At 37.7% G+C, this 22,547-nt stretch overlaps 1 protein-coding gene across 4 annotated transcripts in view; it reads right to left on the bottom strand.

Annotated features, from left to right (window-relative positions):
• IRF2 (interferon regulatory factor 2) overlaps window positions 1-21,974 on the bottom strand; it is a 130,687-nt gene extending 108,713 nt beyond the window's left edge. For 2 of the 4 annotated variants that reach the window (XM_072625667.1, XM_072625663.1), the window contains exon 1: window positions 21,664-21,974. Coding sequence is in view for 1 of the 4 variants with exons in the window: in XM_072625662.1 (XP_072481763.1) it covers window positions 9-47 (39 nt within the window). In the remaining 3 variants the exon portion in view is untranslated. Of the gene's footprint in view, window positions 1-8; window positions 48-20,565; window positions 20,689-21,663 lie in introns of those variants that run through there. The other 2 variants (XM_072625662.1, XM_072625665.1) reach the window with 2 other exon arrangements.
• Between the last annotated feature and the right edge of the window lie 573 nt (window positions 21,975-22,547).

Raw genomic sequence — 22,547 nt, forward strand, 5'->3', positions numbered from 1 at the left:
TTACTAACCAGATGATATTTCACCTCCATGTGTCTCAATTTCCTCATCTGAAAAATAAAGAGGTTGAAGTAGATGATTTTATGAGGAATATTCCAAATTCAGAACCTATATATTGCTGATGCTCAGTTATTATTATTATGTGACATATATATATAAAATTAAATGATATATGATATGTAGTTTATATATAATTAGATTATATTACATACATTACATGTATAATATAATTATATGTAATTGATTTGATCTGAAAATAATGTATTGAATGCTAAGACATTCTTCCTACCCTCAATGAACTTAAAATACATTCATTTCTATGTACAGCATTATGCCAGACCCTTTGGAGAAAGAAAGAAGAATAAGACATTATCCCTGACCTCTACGAATTCTCATCCTTCTCTCAAAATCTGTTCCCCCTTTCAATTTCCTTATGTCAGTGGTAATCATTTAGTCATAATGAAAACCTTAGTGTTATCTTCTACTGTGCATATCCAATCAGTCAGTTAGACTCCAAAGATAACTCTCCAATGTCCTCATCTGCTCCCACTGCCTTCACCGTCCCTCAGCCAAGCCTCTTTAGCCCTAATTACTCTAGGACTCCATATCTTCTCACCTCTAGTCTCTCTCCTCCCTAATTCTTGCATTAGACTGCCTTCTATACAAATTTTTATTGTTCAGTCATTTCACACGTGTCCAACTTTTCATGACCCCATTTAGGACTTTCTTTGCAAAAATATTAGAGTGGTTTGCCATTTCCTTCCCCAGCTCAGTCTCCTCTTAAAATCCTACAGTAGTTCCTAATTAAGTTTAAGGTACCACACATGCCCTTCCATTCTTATCTCCCTCTACCTCCCTCCAAATAGTCTACACTTCAGACAAATTGGACTCATTACCATCCTCCTTAATTTTGTCCCCTTGTGCTTTAGAAACCCCTCACCCCCAAGCTCCACCTTTTGAAGTCCAACTCTAATGTCGTCTCTTCCACAAGCCTCCTCCGGTAGCCCCAAGAGGTGATTCTTTCTCTCCCCTTGGATCTCACAAAAGTACCTTGTACCTTTCTCAGGTGCGTCTACATGTCCTGATTCTCTATTAAACTGGAATCTTTATCAGTGTAAGGACTAATTCTTATTACCTACAACTGCACTTTATGTAATATAAACATAAAATTTTTTTATCACTGACATGAAAGTACTTACAATCTTTTGGGAGGGGGAAATAATTTGTCAATTCACTTCAATTCAATAGCAACTTACTATGGGCTAGGTACTGAAAAGAAACTTATGATCATCCTCCCACATGAGTTCCAATCTTCTCTCATTAGTTATTAACATCTTGAAATTACTTTGTGTGACTTTGTATATACTGTGTATCTACTTATTCCTGAACATGTGCTCTCATACACTCAATAGAATATAAGCCCCTGGAGGGCAGGAAGTTTTTTGATTTGGGGCTTTGAACCACCAGTGCCTAGCATAAGGCCTTTCACACAGGTGACCTTTTTCAAGTGTTTGCTGATCTGAATTGAATTAGGGAAAGAGGAGACGACTGGCATCCAAAGGATCCCTAATGAACATCTCTTTTTAGGTTCATGATCTGTGGCAAAAGTGGACTTATATTCATTACAATACAAGCAGAAGCACAAAAAATAGAACTCATCTTTCCATCCAAAACCACTTTACCTCTTTCCTGTTTCAGTCAAGGACATCATTATCTATCCAAGCACCTAGGTTCACAAGCTCAGGGTCATCCTCACCTTCTCATGCAATCTCACCCCAAATATCCACCTAATCTCCTGCCAAATCTTATCGATTCTGACTTAGGCAACACCTCTCCTATCAGTTCCATCCTCTCCACTCACAGGGCCATCATCTCTTCTTTCCCTGATGCATCCTCCACACTTCTGTAAAAGCACCAAGTCACATCTCTACTTCATAAGAAACTCCAGGAGCTCCCTCTTACCCTTAGGATCAAATAAATGCTTCATTTTGGCATTTAAAGTCCTTCACCACCCTGATGCGAATCTCTCTTGCCTCTCCACCCTCATTACACATACTCCCCTTCTCCTACTCCATGATGATGCCAAATTAGTCTTCTTGCTATTCTATACACATTCAATCTCTCATCTCTTGAGTATTTGCTGTCTCTCATCCCTGGAATCAGACCTGAGTTTAAATTTGGCCTCAGATACTTTCTAGTGTGAACCTGTTTGCCTTTATCCATTGGAGAAGGAAATGGCAAACCCCTCCAGTACTTTGCCAAGAAAACCCTATAGATAGTATGGTTCACAGCATCACAAAGACTTGGACACAACTGAACAACAATCCCTTAAATTCACTCTCCCATCATCACCATCTCTTAGAATCCATTTAAAAGTCAGCCCAAAATATCTACCACCTCTCACATGAAGTCATTACTGATCCCACAAGCTGCTGGAACCTCTGTCCCAAAAACCTTATCTTTATTTTATTTTAATTTCCATGTTGTTTCTTCAGATAGACTGTAAGGAGCAGGGTGGGAAGAGAAAAGGAATAAGCATTTGTACAGTGCCTACCATGTGCTATGCACTCTTTATAAATATTATCTCATTGTGTGTTCCTCCTCATTGCTGAAGAAGATCACACCATCAGGGAAATAATGACATGACTTGCACTTGACTTTGTTTTGAGTGAGCGAGGGCTGCGCAGGTCACCAGCCTCACTTCTCTTCCAGAGAATCCAGTGACCCGATATTCATCAGGATGACTGGAGATGACCCCAGATGAGGCAATTGGAGTTAAGTGACTTGCCCAAGGTTACACAGCTAGTGAGTGTCAAGTGTCTGAAGTGAGATTTGAACTCAGGTCCTCCTGACTCCTGAACTGGTGCTCTATCCATTGCACCACCAACCCTTGGAAGTAGGCTCTATTATTATCCCCATTTTATAGTTGGGGAAATTGAAGTCAACAGCGTTAAGTGACTTCACCAGGATCACAAAGTGAGTAGGCATCCAAGGCTAGATTTGAACTCAGTTCTTTCTGACTCCAAACCCAGTGCTCTATCTGCTGTGCCACTAGCTGCCTTCCTTAAGCTCCCTGAGGGCAGGGATGACTTCATTTCTGTCAACATCCCCAGTGCCTGACACATACTAAGCAATGAACAAATACTTGCTGATTAAAAAGGACTTGTAAACTTTTGTTATGGCTTGCTCCTCAAGGTCTGGGGCTGTCAGTCACCCACTCAAACTACAAATACTTACTAAGTCCATACCAGTCCCACATGTGAAATAAAAAATTACTTCCATTGCAACTACCTATCATAATCAAACAACTGTTTAATAAATGCAATGCCTTCCCTTTCTTCTCCCTCTTCCCCTGAAATCATATAAAAATATGAGCTTCATCATCCGTGGAAATCTTCCCAGAATGAGATTATTTATAAACGGTTGCTGAGAAACTTTATCTCCCAAGAAGCTACGAAATCTAAATGTAAACTACTGTAAAATGAACTGTAATCCCGGAAACTGTAACATGTGAATATCAAACACAAATGGAAAGATGATGGTTTACACAGTTAAGAAAAGGGGGTTTGTGGGGAACTGGAGAGCAAAAGGTTTTTCAGTGTTTTCTACAAATCTGTTCCAGACTGGGAGAATGTTGATTTCTAATGACTATCCCAGTGGCCTAGGGGGGAAAATCCCTACAGTGAAGAAGGATACTATTCTATGACACATTAGCTTTATGTGAATAACCTTGTAGCAATCTCTAAATTATTTTTTTTCTGACTCTATGATCATAAAGCAACTTTATGTTTGGTTTTTCTGTTTGGATCTATGCCCTAAGAGGAGGGTAATGTTTATAAATGATGAGCACTGATATCTTATTTTTTCATTCTGGTTAGCATAAATCCATTTCCTAGAGTTTTATCATGATCCTCATTAAGTTGATAAAATGAAGTTTCTGTATCTGAAAATCTGAGAACATGAGACTAGGAAATGGAATGGAACCTCTGGATTCAATTTAAAACAACTTATTGGCATCTACCATCTTCAGTTAAAACACTGGTGCCCAGAGTTCAGGACTGGTTCTTTATGAAAGTGAATTACAGGATCTTTGCAATCTCTACCTCACCTTACGCTCCCAATAAGGGCAGCTAGGTGAAATAGTAGATATAGTCCCATATCTGAAGTCAGGAAGACTCATCTTTCTGAGTGCAAATCTGGCCTCAGGCATTTTCTGGCTGTGTGACCCTGGGCATGTCACTTAACCCTGTTTAACTCAGTTTCCTCATATGTAAAATGAGTTGGAAATAGCAAACCACTCCACTATCTCTGCCAAGAAATCCCTAAATGGCATCAAGGAAGAGTCAGACACAACAGAAAAACAACTGAACGAAAACAAAAGCAGGTTTGAATTAAATATCTTTATGGTCTCTTCTGCTCTAAAATTCCATAACTCTACAATCCTGTTCCATTCAACCAAGTTGCATTAAGTGTTTATTACTCACAAAGCACCACAGGATACATTAGTCATTCAACAATAGCTAAACCACAGATTGTGCTCTCAAGGAGCTTAAATCTAAATCAAGGGAAAAGATGGTTGATGAATATGGAGGGTGTATGCATCCTATAGCTCTTTACCAACAATGAATATGTCAACATGGATATGTGTGACTAGAAAAGAAGGTGGGTTGGTCATGTTGTGAGAACGAAACAAGACAAAAAAATCTCTAAACCCATCAAGAAACAAAAGACTTCCAAATTTTGGCCAATGATTCACTTATTTTATCTAAATCTGAATATCATGCAAAGTGGAAAGAGGCAGTCAGCAGTCTGTCACAACTTAAAACTGCACTAAGACTTTTGGGACACCCTATACAGGAAATGAGATATGTAAAGCATTTTGTAAACTTTAAAGGACTATAAAAATATTAGTTATCATTACCATAATTATATGTAACATATACTATGATATGCATAATTATGTATAATTTATATATTATATATGCACAATATATATTATATGATATAGTATATTATAATCTAGACCACTAAAATGTGGTCTAGAAATTTGAATAGGGTTCTCAAACTCCTTAATTACTTATTCCCTTTCCAATCAAGTTTTCTAGAGCTGCTGTGACCCTTACTTTATCATTTCTAGGAACATCTGGGCTCCTTTTGGTGGTATCATATGCCCTCATATGTATCAATCAACGTTCATTAGGTGTCTGCTATGTATTGGGCATTGTGCTAAAAGCCGGGGATACAAAAAAAGTAAAAAACAAAAACAGGTCCAGTCCTAAAGGAGCTTACAATCTAATGAGGCGCTTACAATGGAACAGGTAGTTGTCCTCCTGCTTAACAAATCACCTTTTGGATACAATACTCAGAATACAGTCGCCTTTGCTATTTTCCTGTGGGTCAACATAAGTCAACCTCAGTATCACAGGTCAGGGAGTCCCTAAGCACTCTGGCTTCTCAGATCTCTTAACAACCCCTCTCCTAATGGCAGTGAATTACTCATGCCATTGTTTCTTGAAACCAAAGAAGATGCTTCCACCTGTTAGGGTCTAGCTACATCCTTTGGGGGATGTTTTTGGCTTGTTTCATAGACAAAAGCCTCTCAGCATCGCCTCCTCTTCATTTTCTGAGTCACCTCCTTCAAATCCTCCAATTTCCTGATGCACATTAGGAGTCCCTTGTGCCTCTTCAGAATCTATCTCTTTGAAGCACTTTAACCCTTTCCTCCAATCTGTCAAAGAATTCTTTTTTTCTTCCTGGAATCCTTCAGTATAGAGGGGTATTTTTCCAGATTTTCCACTCTCTCCTCTAGTTGGAGGCAAACTTCCACCTTATATATAATATAGCTATTATATACATGTATATATACACACATATACATATATGTACATATACAGATACATGTGTATGTGTGTGTGTGTGTGTGTAGCTATTACTTCTTCACTGGCAAACAAAACAACACAGCAATCTCTTCAGATTGAAATTCCCTTTCCCTTCCACACCTGCTAGAAGAGAAGCATAAGCTCCTCACCTATAGTCATTTTCATTGGTTGGTCTTGTGACTAACTGTCTGGCAAACTTCTGTGACCCACTGTCTCTTTTCAATGCATCCCTATTGAGGAGAAAGATGGCTCAGTTAAAAGAGGCTTTACAGTGGTAGGATTGCCGGGCTGTCTCTCTATATTACTGATGCACAGTGCCTTGCACAGGGAATGTGAGTTTAAGGTGTTAATACAAACAGAATCTGTTCTCAGCTGTACTATTCCTGAAGTTCTCCAGCAGAAATCCAATTATCAGTCGCTAGCCATCTCTTCCTATTTCTCTTGCCCATCAAACTTCATTTTGTGTCATATTCAGATCTATATATAATAAACTAAAATAAGTGAATCAGGAAATCTATTGTTTCTTGATGGGCTTGGATTTTTGTTTTTGTTTTGTTTGGTGTTTCTGGTTTTATATTTCCACAATATAATTTGTTCACATCCCAATTTGAAGTAAAAAAAAAAAAAAAAAAAAGCTAAGCTCCAGTTGACAGTTGATTTAAAAAAAAACCTCAACTGCCTCTGAGAAAAAAAATCTCCTGAGGGATCAAGGTAAAACTGACAAACTTCATTATTGGGGTTAAAAAAAAAAACACCTCAGTGTAGAGATGGGGGAAAGCCTCCATTCAGGCTGAATATTTTTTAAAAAATGGACTGTGGAAGAAAAGGACACAAGCAAATCTAGAAGAGAATAACTCAAAAAAACCCTTATAATCAAAACCACAAAGAAAAAAAAATTTTCCTACAAGAATAATTAGAATTCTTTGAAGAAATGACAGAAGTATAAAAAAAAAGATACAATAGAAATGAGAGCTACAGAGGATAGAGTGGAGAAAATGATCAACAGTTTAACAGAAAAGCAACAAAACCTTACCAAGTAACAAATTCCCTAAAAATCAGACTGAATCAAATGGAAATTAATGGTTCCAGGATGCAGCAAGAATTCTTAAAGGAAAGTCAAAAGAATAAGAAAATAAAAGAAAAACAACTGAGCAGGAAAACAGATCAAGGAGAGATAAGAATCATAGGATTACCTGAAATTTACAAGGAGAAAAAAAATTACTGGCTATCATATTAAAGAAAATTGCCCAGTCATAACAGAACAAGGAAATGTGAAAATAGAAAGAACCTACCAAACACCTCTTAAAAGAAACCCCTCTCTCCCCACCAAAAAAACCTCTCAGGAATGTCATTGTCAAAATCTAGAACTTACACATGAAAAAAATGCTTATAAGCATCCAGAAAAAAAGAAATCAACATTCTCAAAATCCAGAACTTAACAAATGAAAAAAAATGCTATAAGTATTCAGAAAGAAAGAAATCAAATATCAAGGAACCAAAATCAAGATCACAAGAGATTTGTCACTTATCATTTTGAAGGAGCATAGAGCACAGAACGAAATATTTCAAAAGGTAAAAGACAAAGGGTTTAAAACAAAAAAATAACTTACTCAGCAACAGAGAATAATCCTAGGAGAAAAATAAACCTTTGATAAAACAGAAGATTTTCAAATGTTCCTGAGAGAAAAAAAGATAGTCTAAGAAGAAACTTCAAAATATAAATATGAAAGTAGAGAAAAAAATAAAAATGTAACTATAAGTGAACAATAGGAAGAGATTTTATAAGGATGAATTGCAAAAGGGTTCGTGTCACAAGCAATTATTGTGACAATTGAGACAGAAGACCTATAAATAGTTTTGCTATGTTTTGAAGATATAAGAAAAAAGAAAAGGGCCTGGGTAGGGAGGATATATTAAAAGAAAATGGGAGACTTTGTTAAGACCATAATTGGGTTATGAAAGTAGAACTATATGCACACAAAGAAGGAATATAAACAGTTTGGTGTAGAAATATAGTAAATTCAGCAGAGAAACTGATACGAACAGAAAGTGAAGAAAGAAAGATATAAGAGAGAGGGTAGATTCAGGAAAGGATTAGTCATAAGTAAAACAAACCTTAAGCTTGGAGAGGGAATAATGAAGAGAAAGTTAAAAGAGGGAAAAATAAAAGTACAATAATGAACTAAAAAGAGAGAGAATAGTATAGAGTAAAAAGTATAAATGCATAAAAGAATGGAGAGACATATACAGTTAATTATCATAAGTGTGAATGTAATGAATTCACCCATAAAAGAAAAAGAGGTTAGCAAAATACATTGAAAAACAAAATCAACAATATATTCTTTGTAAGATACACACTTGCAACATAAAGACTTACAGAAAGCTAAAATAAGGATTGGAGCAAAATCTATTATGGCCTCAACTAAAAAGAAAAAAAGCAGAGGTAGCAATGATAACTTCAGACAAAGCAATGACAAAAAAATAGACAATTAAGAGATAAAAAGGAAAACTACATTTTGCTTTTGCTGAAAGGAAAGCCTGACAATGAAGCTATTTCAACACTTAACTTATATGTACCATGTAATATAGCTTCTAAATACTTAAAAGAAAAACTAAATTACAAAGGAAATAGATAAACTATAGTCATGGGGTGGGGGGGAGGTCGATTTATTCCATTATCCCTACATAAATCTCTCTCTCTCTCTCTCTCTCTCTCTCTCTCTGTCTCTCTCTGTCTCTCTCTGTCTCTCTCTCTCTCTCTCTCTCTCTCTCTCTCTCACACACACACACACACACACACACACACACACACACACACACACACACACACGGCCCAAAACAGAAGTTAAGGACCTGAACTGAATTTTAGAAAAATTAGATGTGATAAAACACTGGTGATTGTTGAATGGAAATAAAAAGGAGCATGCATATTTCTCAACTGCACGTGTTTTACAAATTCAATGAGGTCTGAGGACATAAACTCTCACAAACACAGAAAGTACAAAGTTATATTAAGGTTTGTCACTAAAAAGATTAAAAAGCAACTGAAGACTAAATAAATTAACTTAAAGAACTGTTGGATAAAAGAATAAATCATAGAAATGATAGATAAATCATTAAAGATAATAATTACACTGAGATAACATTCCAAAATTTGGGGAATACAGCCAAAGCAGTCCTTAGAGAAAAATGAATATCCCTAAATATTTTCATTAGCAAAACAGAGGAAGATCAGATTGATAAACTGAGAATGTAAACACAAATACTAGAAAAACACCAAACTAAAAAACCACTATTAAACATCATGAAAAAAATCCTTAAAAATCAAAGAAGAAATTAACCAACAAAATTAAAAAGAAAAAACATTAAAAATTAAAGTAGGAGTTGGGGTTTTGTGTGTGCGGGGAACAGAATAGATAAACCATTAGTTCTTTGGTTAAAAATATGAGGAAAACCAAATCACCAGTATCAAAAATGAAAAGGGAGCTTACAAATTAATAAGAAATAAGACATATTCAATATAATTCAAAATAGTCAAACTATTTTGCTTAATTATATGCTTACAAAAAAACCTATGTGAGGTAAATGAATATTTTAAAAATGTACAATACTCAAATTAAAATAGAAAGAAAGAAGCTAAACAATCTGATTGCAGAGGAAGAAATTGAAGAAACCATAAAAGAACTTCCAAACAAAACAAGCTACAACACCAAATGGATTCACAAGTGAATTCTATCAAATATTCAAAAATCAATTAATTGTGATATTGCATAAATTGTAAAATCACACAACAAGTTTCCACTAGGATATAAATATAATCCTGACATATGAACCAGGGAGAATCAAAACAGAAAAGGAAAATTATATCTCTAATGAACATAGATGAAAACATTTTAAATATTAGCTAAGAAGCTAAAACAACATATAACAAGGATTATAAATCCATGAGTAGATTGAAATTATATGAGAAATTCAAGGTTGAATTTAATGCTAGAAAAACTATAAACTCGAAAAACCATATTAATCACAAAATGAAAAAAGATTATGTTTTTAATACATGCATAAAATGCTTCTGACAAAATACAACACCCACTTCTGTACAACATTATTAGAAAACATAGAAATAAATGGATCTTTCCTCAAAAGGATAAATAGTATATATTTCAAATTAAGAGCTACCATTGTTTGTAATGGAAATAAACAAGAATCCTTTCCAATCATTTCAATGGTGAAACAAGGATGTCCATTGTCACCTTTTCCATCTGACATAATACAAAAAATTCTGTCTATTGTAATAAAAAAAGAAATTGAGGGAATAATCATAAGTGAAGAAGAAACATAATTGTCCCTTTTTGCAGATGATAAGATGGTATATTTAAAGAATCCTAAAAAGTCAACTAAAAAATTAATTAAAGCAATAAAATGTCAGCTAACTTGATCAATCTACACAAATCATCAGCATTTCAACATAATATGAGAATAACCTCTTCAGTCAGAAGTAAAAAGAGAAATTTCATTTCAAATTAATACAGAATATATAAAATACTTAAGAGCCTACTATCCAAGATTCACTGAAGAACTATATAAACACATTTATAAGCAACTATTTATAAATATATTAGAATATTTAAATATAATTAGAAATATAACTTCTCATGCATAGTCAATAACAAAAATGACAATAGTACCTAAAATAATTTTACTTTTTCAATGCCATATCAATTAAACTATTACAGAATTACCTTAAAGATCTAGAAAAAATAATACTGAAATTGAAATGGAGGAGAAAAGGTCAAGAATCTCAAGAGTGATAATAAAAAGAAATGGGAACAAAGGGGCCTTGCAGTGCCAGATCTAATACTATATTGAAAAGCAGTATTTTTTTCAATTTGGTTAAAAAATAAAGAGATCCATAAGCAGAACATATTAAGTATATACACAACATAAAGAAGCAAATGTATTTTATACCTTAATGTTCAATAAACACAAAGAATTCTGCTACTGGGATAAGGACTCATTATTTGACAAAATGTGCTGAGAAAATTGGACAGCAATATGGAATAAATTAGATTTACACCAATGCTTCATACCTTACAGTTCCAAATAAGTACCTGACCTAGATGTAAGAGGCCACATCAAAATCATATTAGAGAAATATGCAAAAATTTACCTATCTAATTTGTGGATAGAAAAAAGTTTTAAAACCAAACAAGGAAAAGAGAATTACAAAAGATAAGATGGATAATTTATATTACATAAAATGAAGGTTTTGCACAAATAAATCTAATAAAGAAATGATTAACTGGGGGGAAATTTTGCAGCAATTTTCTCTGATAAAGGTATCATTTCCATGATAAAGATAAACAGATAAAGATAGACACAATATAATGTGTGTGTATGTGAGTGCATATACACATGAAACTGAATATGTATCTACAAAACTGTTCGAATTTATAAGAAGCCATTCCCAATTAATAAATTGTATATGGAGTTAAAAAGGCAGTTGTCACACACAAAAAAAATCCCAGCCTATTAATACTCCAAAATCATTACTAATTAGAGATATAAAAATTAAAACAATTCTGAGATTCTACCTCACAATCATCAGTGTGGCAAAGATGACAAAAAAGAAAAATGATAAATTTGGGATGGGTCCTGTAGTACTTTGATATACTGTTGATTGTTCTGTAAATAGGCACAACCATTCTGGAAAGCAATGTAGAATTATGCTAAAAAAGTTACACAATGGTGCATATTCTTCGACTCAGTTAATATCACTGCCAAGCGTATAACTGAAAAAAGATCAAAGAAAGAGAAAAAAGTCTTTTTTGTACAAAAGTATTTATAATGGCTCTTCTTGTAGCAGCAAAAAATTAATACCTGAAAACTAAGGGGTTGCCTATTAATTAAGGACTGGCTAAGCTGAAACAAAGAAACAGATGATTTCAGAGACATAGGAAGATTTCTATGAACTGATACAGAGTGAAGGAAGCACCACCAGGAGAACAATTCATACTACATCTGAAAAATGAACCATTATAAGTTGATGAAGAATGAAATAAGCAGAACCAAAACAGTTTATATGACAACAAGACTTTAAAAGACAAACTTTGAAAACTGTAAGAACTATGATCAATAGAATGACAGCTGATGATTCTAGAGGATTGGTGAGAACATTTATGCATAACAGAGATGGTGGATTTAGAGTCTCCAATGAGATGTGTGTGTGTGCGTGTGTGTGTGCAGTCATTGAGAGAATCTGTTTTGCCTGACTGAATATTTGTTACAATTTTTTCCCCTTTTAAAAAAAAAAAATAAAGTGCACAATGAAAGGGAGAATAGGTAGATTTCTGTTCATTTTTTTAAAAATAGAGATGTGTGTTTCATACACTTTCAGAAAAGGTCACTGAATTACTAATCTTACTTAGCTGTTTACCTTTGTTATAAGACCTCTCACAAAATGGAAGTAATCTGTAAATGCTTGTAATGTAAAAACAAAACAAATTAATAAAAAAAAATTAAACCTCAACAATACAGAACATAAAAAGTTGGAACTGAAAGGAACCTTAGAGCATGGTATGTCAAAACTAGGAGATTTGGAACACAAGAGAATGCCAGAATTTAAAGTAGCTTCAGAATGTAGAATGTCAGAGATTGAGTGAAGAGACTTTAGAAAATTAGAAAAAATAGTTAAAGTTGCAACAGACCTTAGGATATTACAGTGTTAGAGCTGAAAGAGATGTAAGAACATAAAATTTTAGTCAGAAGGGAACTTATGATATGATGACAGTCATAATTTATTAAGATTAAGATCTGCACATTAAGATTTGCAAAGCACTTTACAAATATTTTATGCTCACAAAAAACTCTGAGGAAGGTACGATTATTATCTCCATTTGAGAGACAAGAAAATTGAGACACACAAAGGTTAAATGCCTTGTCTAGAGTCACACAGTAAGTAAGTGTTAGAATTTGAAGGAGATTTAGAACAGTAAATATTCAAATAGAGAATGTAGATGTTGGAGCTGAAAAAGACTTTAGAAATTACCTTATCTATCCTCTCATTAAAAATAAAAATCTAAAAAAAAAAAAGAAATTTAATCTCCACATCTTTTTTCAGGATCTGAATTCAGGTGTGAATTTAAGAGCACAAATGACAAATCTACTCTCTTCTACCTTTATATGTGGTCTGTCACAGCTTTGATATTTAAAAATGGAAGCCACCCTCAATGAAAGACTTAGGCACCAAAAATTACCACATAAAGTTGTTACCTCTAACCTAGCTCCCAACATCGTCCAAGTCATAATAAACACTGCTATGTTCCTAACTTACAAAAGCTTATGGATAATCTCTTAGGCAGGTGAGACATTATCACTATGCAAAAGCAACCTGTCCAAAGGGTCTTGGGAGCAAAGCTACTCCAAATTAGCTGATCATTTTTTACTTCATAGTAACAAGATTATTTAAAAATAAAAAGTATAATTTATTTAAGCACAAGATAAAATGTCTAGTTGCTAAAAATATTATGAAGATTTTCAGGGATTCACTGAAATAAATCCAAAATATGTCATTGTACTATTGGCCTCCTCCACCAGAGGCCTCTCTTGATATGGCTCATCATAATGTGGAGGGGGCCATCTCCAGTTGCCCTGATCTATATCTTGCCATGGGACCCAGATGGCTATGGAGGAATGAGGCTGGTGACTTTGCACAGTCATCCCTCACTTAAATCCAATACATCTGCAAGTCATGACATCTCCTTCCCGATGTGAAGGTCTTCTTCAAGAACAAAGGACAAACAACAAGATAGCTGCCCTGCTGGGGACCCAACTGACCAGTTCCAATTGGGCAATGAAGCTTGCTCCTTCCTTCCTTCCTTCCTTCCTTCCTTCCTTCCTTCCTTCCTTCCTTCCTTCCTTCCTTCCTTCCTTCCTTCTTTCCTTCCTTCTTTCCTTCCTTCCTTCCTTCCTTCCTTCCTTCCTTCCTTCCTTCCTTCCTTCCTTTCTTCCTTCCTTTCCCCCTCCCATTCTTCCTTCCTTTCTCTTTTTCTTCCTTCCAGGTAGATTTTTTTTTTTATGAACCATGCCTTAAACCCAAATCACTCTGGCTCTTATTAACTATCCAATAATAGGTCCCAAGCTCAAGCCTCACTTGGTCATTGTTTGGATTATGATGGCTCAGAGTGAATATAAATAGTAATTTTTTTCTGTTTTAGTCAGAAACCCTGAGGGTCTTCCCCTCCCAGATTGTTTTTTTTTTTTTAACTAGGTAAAAAAAGGCCATTCTTTGCCTCATTTTTACCTAGCCTTAATCACTGAATGGGGTGTGACCTCAAACAAATTGAGACCTGGGAAAGACCTTAAAAAGGCCAAGGCCTCCCGGGGCAACCAGGGCCATCTCCTGCTGTCCTGATCTATATTGTGCCATTGGGACCAAATGGCTCTAGAGGAGAGAGTGAAGCTGGTGACTTTGCACAGCTCTCCCTCACTTCAATCAAATTCACTTGCAAGTCATGACATCTTCTTCCTGATGCCACAGTCCTCTTTAAGAACAGACAAATAATAACAACACTCCAAATTAGCTAATCATTCTATACTTAATAGTAACGATAATTCTCATCTATATAGTCATTTCTGTAGTACCTTAAGGTCTCCAAAGACTTTCCACATGACTTAACTGCTCTGTGAGGTATGTCCTGAAATACTCCAATTTTTTAGGTGAAAAGATCAAGCTCTCACCTTGTAAGATCCCTACATCTTTGAGGAATCTTTTTCCCATTGGTAAGTTGCTCTTGGAACCTACATTTTGAGGAAGTGCTCAGGCCATGACTTTAATACCATAACCAAGGCAGCTGCTTTTACATAATGGCTTCTTCCATTACAATTGCACTGTCTTTCATTTTATTGTACTCATATACTCAGCATTAAGCACAATACTTGGTACATAGTAAACACTTAACACATACTCATTGACTTAACTGAACTACTGACCTATAGCTTATCATTCTACTAAACCAAGCTGCTTTAACAATTTTCCCTTGAGTAAAACATGCCAACTTGATAACTTATCTCTATATCCCCGGCATTCAGGAGACATCATTTTACTATCCACCTAGACTATGGATATCTTTATTTTCTCAATCTATCCCCAACCACATTCTCTTATCCAGGGGTCAGAAAGCTTTCTTTCTTCTTTATTTACTCTTTTCCCTCTCTTCATAAATCCATTTTAAGCAGGGGGAAAAGCACCTCAAAACTGTAAAGCATTTTACAAAATGCCATATTATGAATCTGTACAATTGCAGTATATCTGTTTAATTGCTCAGTTCTTTGGGCCATATTCTGTAGTATGTCTGGTCCAATCAAATGTTCATCTTGCACTGCAAACTATGAGCTCAGAAAAAAAAACAACAGTTTGCAGACCTGAGGAATGGAAATATAATATTCCAGCATGGGTTCTCAAAGTGTGGTTCAAGGCATACCCTATACTAGACCCTTTCAGAGGGTCCATGAGGTCAGGACTATTTTCATTTCTATAGCATTTTAAGGTTCACAAAGTATTTTGCCTCATTTGATCCTCATGCTATCCCTCTGAGTATTATCCTTATCATCATTATTTTTTATTATCCTTATTTTACAGATGAGGAAACTGAAACTGACAGAAGTTAAGTGATTTGCCCAGGGTGGCTAGTAGATATCTGAGTCAGGAACTGAACTCAGGTCTTTCAGATTCCAGGGCCAGGGCTACCTACTGCACCACCTACCTATCTCTAATAATGTGAAGATGTATTCATTTTCAGCATGGTAACTATAAACATATGTGATCCACAAAAATGAAAGCTTTTGGGGAGGCCATCAATTTTTAAGTATAAAGAGTTCTTTGAAAATCACTGATATACACCCTTTCTTTTACATCCCCTATAGGTCCAGAAGAATGCACAGGTGCACAGTAGGCTGTTTAAAAAAAGGCAACCTTCAATTTACTCTAATTGAATTGAATCAAATCCAATTGAACATAAAATTTTTCCTTTTATTCAGTTTGCTGTATAAGTACAATACAGCACCAACAGTGAGAATTCTACAAATAGCAGTTGTCATTACTAGTAATAATAGAAAAATAGATGAAGTACTTTAAAGTTTGCAATGTTGAGATTGTGTATATTATCTCATTTGAGTCTCATAGGTGAGATCTATGAGGTAAGTGCATAAAGATACTACTATCCCCATTTCTCAGGTAAGAAGACTGAGGTTGGAAGAGGTTAAAAGTAACTTGCTAGTGGTCACACAGTGAATAAATATCAGAGGCAGAATTTAATAGGTCTTCCTGTCTCCAAGTCTAGCACTTTATCCACTATGAAAACAGAGTAGACATCATCTACAAAACCATAACTAAAACATTTTCTTTTCCCTGAGCCAAGCAGGTCTCACTCGACAGATACAGTGAAAATTCAAGTGGGATGGGAGAACTTCGACTGTCCATTTCTCATTGTTGGCAGGTCAAGCTGGAAAGCATGCAGGACCTGAAACAGAGAAGTAGACAAAGAGGCTCCTAGCTCAACCTTTAATTTTTGTTTTTTTCTGGTAGACAATGAATACCCAAAGCCTATAAAAAGGCAGTTTGAGGCTAAAACAAAGCAACAACAATGACAAAATAGCTCTCTTCACAAAGAACCAGTCTCACAAAACAAATTCCCTTCCTGTTGATCCTCCTCAACGGGAAGAACCAAAATATCCCTCTCTGCTGCAATAGTATTTTCTTGGTAAGTCAGGTTGAACCAACATTATTGGAAACTGGTTGGTAATGTTTACATATCAATTATTTAAATGATCAAGGGTTACAAAATTGGAAAAGGATCAACTTCTGCTTTGGTTTGAGAGTGTACACACATAATCAGGGACAGGCAAAGGTAGATGGCATTTTAGGCATGCAAAATTCCTTTAGGGAACATCTCATCTAGTTCCCTTATTTTGCAAATAAGTAAATTAAAACCCAAAGAAGTAATATCATTTTACCACTGTCACAAGGTAGTTATTGCAAGATCAGGGCTAGAACCCAAGTATCCAGATTCCAGAACCAATGTTCTTTCCCCAGACACTATATTTTAAATAGTCTCCACAGTAACTTGACCAAGATTGTTCAGAAGGCTTTGTAAAATGTCAAGTTCAAATGAGCCTGACTAGTAATAATGAGATGATGATGATGGGGCCCCCTCCCCTAGCTCCGATGCAAGCTGGAAGACACCTAAGCAAAGGTACGGAGATGGATGCCATCTTGTATGTTAATATGAGAAAATTCAAACAGTACTGTATTTCAGAATTAAACATTTCCCTTGATACATTTACACAAAACACTTTGTATTTAATTCCTTACTATCTATATTTATTTAAGAGCAAAATCTTTCTACCTCTAAATTTTATGTTCAGTCTTATAGTCAGGGAAAATAAGCATTTAATCTGGAGCAATATTTCTTTTCCTATGGTCTACAAGTACCTGGATTTGTTACTTTAATGATACCTGATAGGATGCTTTAAAAAAAATAAAAGAATTTAAGGAATGAATTCCTTTAAATAAATAACTATAAGAAACCAAACCCACTAGGCAATGAGAAAAAAATAAATGCAGATCAAATATTGAGCTCTCCAAAACTGAGGAAGTCAATTTGCATTCATCTGTAATTAGTGGTAATGCTTTATGATACTTAGCAACTAAACCAAGCAGTTCAGATGACAGAGAAGGGAAGAATGGGGACAGTTTTTATTGTGATATCATTGTTCAGGAACCAGAAATCCGTAGGCACAGTGTACGGTGCTGTCATTTCATTGTGACAACCCAATTTTCTGCCATGGCTTGCCTCAGATGTACCTGTATGATTATGAAGGCATTTCTAAAGTTAGTCCTGAAATACAGAATGATCTCTTTATCACTTCCAAGCACAAGAAAAAGGGTATCACGTGAAAAAACGAAAACTATGATCCAATTTTGTTCTAATATAAAAGTTCTTATTCTAGCAACACACAACACAGCAATTATACATTATATATGGCTACATTTAAGGGCTCCTATTACACTCAATTTCTTGCACAACAAACTAAGCTATAAGCTATAATCAATCACTATTTACAATGAAGTCCCTGTCTTTAGTATTGAAATCAAGCTGTTTTTTCTAACATTATCAATTTAAGTTGTAAAGATTTAACTCATTGGAGTCCTCCTAGAAAAGGTACAAAGGTAAATTAAAAATTAAATGTCAAATGTCCAACTTGGAAATAAATGTATCCCTAGCATTTTAAGAAAACTTTCATGGAAATGCATTGTAGGAAGCTCTACCTGGATTAGACAGCTACATTTTTTCAGAATTTAGTCAGCTTTAATGCCTGCATGTCACCAAAAGCTGACAATTACCAGGGGGAAAAACATTAGCTTTCACATGTATCTCACATAGACAGTTTTTCCCCTCTTAATATCCTTCCTTCATGACTTTACAAGAAGCTAGCTTCATAGTCACTGATTGGTCCATGTTTGGATGATACACGTGAAAAGATAGCATTTTTAACTGGACGGATCACATTTTTTTGAATGCCAATCACAGACTTCATTTAGTTCAGTGAAAGGTTGGGGCCATTTTCAAAAATGAAGAGGCTAGTCTCCAAATGAAGGCCTCACAATAAAAAAACCAGTCAATTAAATAATACACATTTTTAGGCAGTTATTAGAATGTTGGTATGCAAGAGCAAACAAATCAAATATGAAACAGCCTAGCTTCTTATCAATATCTCCACATAGGACTGATTACTTTTAAACTAGGATTTTGTCCTAGAAAATAGAATAATAATAACAAAAGGATGAGATTATTAGAGATACTTTTTTAGCTCTTAACATTCTATGGATTCAGAAGTCTCTGCCCCACTCCACTCTCTTTCCTGTGTGTGGATCTGGAATTTCATCCCTGTGAGAATTCTAATGTGGAAATTCCTTCTATCAATGTGGATCAACTCATCTACAGTTTAACAGTCCCAGAGAAGTTGCCTGGGAAACTGGGAAGATAATTGAGTTGTGTATGGTATATATCAGAGATAGCACTTGAACCTAGGTCTTCCTGACTCGTAGGCCAACCTTCTAACAACATCAGATGGCCTCCCTATGCTCTATGTTGATTGTCATATGAAAATCATTTCATGTGTCTAATAGAATGCAAGGTCCTTGAGGGTCATTTTGTTCTCCAATGCCTTGCACATAGCAGAATGTTAAAAAAAAAAAAAGTCTGTTGAATTGACTTGTCTAATGGTAAGGAAACATCACCTCTCAGCAACATTTTTTTTGCCATTTTGTTTCCGCCTTCTCCCATTTGGGAAAAGGACACCAGATCAGCCACTGCATCCTTCATTCTCTAGACTTGACCACCATTCCACATCTCCCCTGATCCCTGACCCCTTCCTTTTCCCTCTGACCTCTGCTTTTATGAATGTCTTTCCCGGGGCCAAAACACTGAGGGCAGGGATTGTATTTTCCCCTTGTAGTTGTACCCTCAGACCTTAGCACAATGCCTGGGACATGGAAGCGTTTAATAAATGCTAGCTGATTGGCTGATGGATTATCATTCCTCATACAAGTTAAAGCTCCATCATTCCTGGTAACCTGTTGTAGTGTGATAGCATCTGAATTCTTTGAGAGTGGGAAATTTCATTTATTTTATTTTTATGCCCAGAGACCAACATATAAATGTTTGGGTTTTTTTAAAGATTTTTTTTTTCGGTATGAGTATCTCCAGCACATACCTGATCACAGCAGGCATTTAATAAATGCTTGCCGATCCACTGATAATAGATATAGAGATGAATTTGGAATCAGAAGACCTTTATTCTGCAGTGGGATTCAAAAGCCCCAGCCTTCGAGTTGGAATCCTGGACCTGGACCTCTGTCTTTGGATAAACTACTTAAATCCTCTGAACTTCAGTTATATCACCAGCACAAAAAAGATTCTTAACCTTTTTGTGCATCGTGGACTCCTTTTGGCAATCTGGTGAAGCCTATGGATTCTTTCTCAGAATAATGGTTTTACGTAACAGAAGGAAATGCCAAATCCAGTTGGAGCTTTAGTGAAATTAAAGATGTAACGTCTTCCCATCCTGGCTCTTGGAAACGGAAGGGTGGCCCAAGGACCCCAGCATAAGAAGTCCCAGATTAAATGATCTCAGGTCGATTCAAATTCGAAAATCCTATGATCCGAAGACTCCAAGGTCATAGGATTTTTTTAAGGAGTTGACAGCGATCTTTATTACCAAAACATTAGACGATTAGGATCCGAGGAAAATTAATGGATAACTGAAAGCCTGACCACAACCTTACTAATTCCTCAAAATCAACAACAGGAAATCCAGCTGTCCTCCACCCTCACTCGCCATTCATCAAAAGCACATCCAATCTGATCGGCACTTACGGAAGGAAGAGGCAGTCAGCCAATGCCTGGGCCACTCTTAATTAGACTAGAAATGCCATTGCTTTCCTAAACCAATGGAGCTTCATTTAAGCAAGGGAAATTCCTCTTTCCCCCTTCTCTACCTCCCCGCACCCTAAGGACTACTACCCTAGGGAGGTGGAAAGGCTAAGCACACAGGATTAAATTTGGAGAAAGACTCTTTTCTCAAGCTGGAACTAGAGCAGAGGCAGCAAGCTGGGCACTGCCCTCACCCCCTCAAGCAGGCTTCGGTCCCGCCGCCAGGTGTCCCATGCCTGGGGGGAGCTGCTGAGTACCCCCTGCCCCTTTGCCCGGTTCCTCCAGGGCCGGCCTCGGCGCTGGCTCGCCGTTGGCCCGCGGGGCCATCCCTCTCGGCCCGCCAGGGAGTGAGCGGGCCCGGGAGCGACGCCCCGGCAAGTCGACGAGAAGTGGCGGCGGTTCTGGGGTAACTAGCGCGTCTCAACGCGCGCGCGAGGCCAATGTCAAGTCCCCTGGGGAGCCTAGGCCTGTCCCGACTGAGGTCCCTGGGCATCCAACGGACTGTGCCCCGCGAGCGCGGCCGGGCCTAGCCCCAGGCGCTCCTCGCCTTCCCTCTGCCCGGGGGCCTGCAGGCCGAGCCCCCAGTCAAAGCTCAGGCGGCCAAACCGGGTCCGGGCTGACCCCCGAGCCCGAGGGCAGGGCCTGGGGGAAGGACGCAGCGCCCTCTCCCCGGGAGCCGGGCGAGCCGAGGCCCACGGCGAGCTCCTCTGGCAGGCGCATCAACTGTCCCAGGGCGGCTCGTAGGGGTGCCCAGGCCTGGGAAGCGATGACCCCCTCCCCACTGGGAGCCTCCTGGGCAGCCCCAGTAGATGCGATCGTCGGCGTGGCCCCGGCCCAAGGACACAACCCCACCGAGGGGACGACAGGCGAGGACGCTCGGCTCAACCTCCGTGTCCAAGGAGTCACCTCTCAGCGTCTACAAATCCAAAAGTGAAATTAAACCCACACCACCACCTCCAGCCTCCTCCTCCTCCTCCTCCTCCTCCTCCTCCTCCTCTTCCTCCTCCTCCTTCAAGCACCCCGGGGAGCGACTGCAGAGGCAGCAGCTTCCCCTAAAATGCAGAGGATCCACCTTCGAGATGAATATTCCGGGGCCAGGGCATCTAGCTCCAGGAGAACATGGTCAACCCCCTCCCCTGCTCTCCCACACACACGGAGGACACACAGACCCACGTATATGTCTCCATAGACATGCCCCCTACGAGAATCCCCCAGACACCAGCACCCAGAGAGAGATAGCCCCTCGCAAAGAGACACAACCATTATTTGGAAAATAAATAAATAAATGTTACCTCTCTGTCTCTCTCTCTCTCACTGTGTGCTTGCTTGTTCAACGCTACCCGTGTAATCCCTTGCACAAGGGTGGTTAGGATTGTGCAAAAAATGGAAAATGAAAACCAGTCAGTGGAAATAATCACAGGAGCAAAACTAAAAGTTAGTCCCTCGGCTTGCCTGAGAACAGTCCAGATCGAAAGCAAAACAAGGAGAGGAAACTGCAAAGAGCAGAGGCTGGAAATCCCCCTCTTGCCTCCTCCTTCCTCCTCTCTCTCCTCTCTCTCCTCTCTCCGCCCTCTCCCTCCGCCCTTCCTCCTCGGCCCTGTTTGTTTCGCCTTGTGCAACCAGGGAGGTGGGGAGGAGGGGGCACGGGGGAGGGGAGGAGGAAGAGGGTGGAAATCAGTCTGCGCTGGGAGAGGTGCGGAAGTTTGCCGCCGCCTCTCATTGGTCCACAGGGCTGCTTTCATCATTTCTCAGAAAAGTCAATTTCATTTTCACTTCCTTCCAACCTGCAACTGCTACACGCAGGAGGGGGAGGGAAATCGAGAGGTTTCCACTCTGGCCACAGTCAAGAAACTGTGGCAGAAACTACCCTGCATCTCCCTCCCTAGCTGCAGTGACAAGGTTTGAGTAGAGGGTGATTTGGCGGAGAGGGTGATCTGGGTGGGGCCTAGGGGAGGCAAGAGACTAGAATTTGGTGAGGATACTGGGAGTTTGGTTTGGTTTTCTTGTTCGTTTAAGAATTGCAGATACTTTCGTATTTGGTGGATGGACGTTCCAACCAGACTTGCTCCTCCTGTGGATTCTAATCCATAAACCCTTCCTGGGACTCTTCCTAATAGAATGCTTCTTTTCATATCTCCTGGGTACCAGACTAACACTTGAGCTGTGCATCTCTTGT

Source organism: Notamacropus eugenii, chromosome 7, assembly GCF_028372415.1.
Source record: "Notamacropus eugenii isolate mMacEug1 chromosome 7, mMacEug1.pri_v2, whole genome shotgun sequence".
Classification (NCBI taxonomy): Eukaryota; Metazoa; Chordata; class Mammalia; order Diprotodontia; family Macropodidae; genus Notamacropus; species Notamacropus eugenii.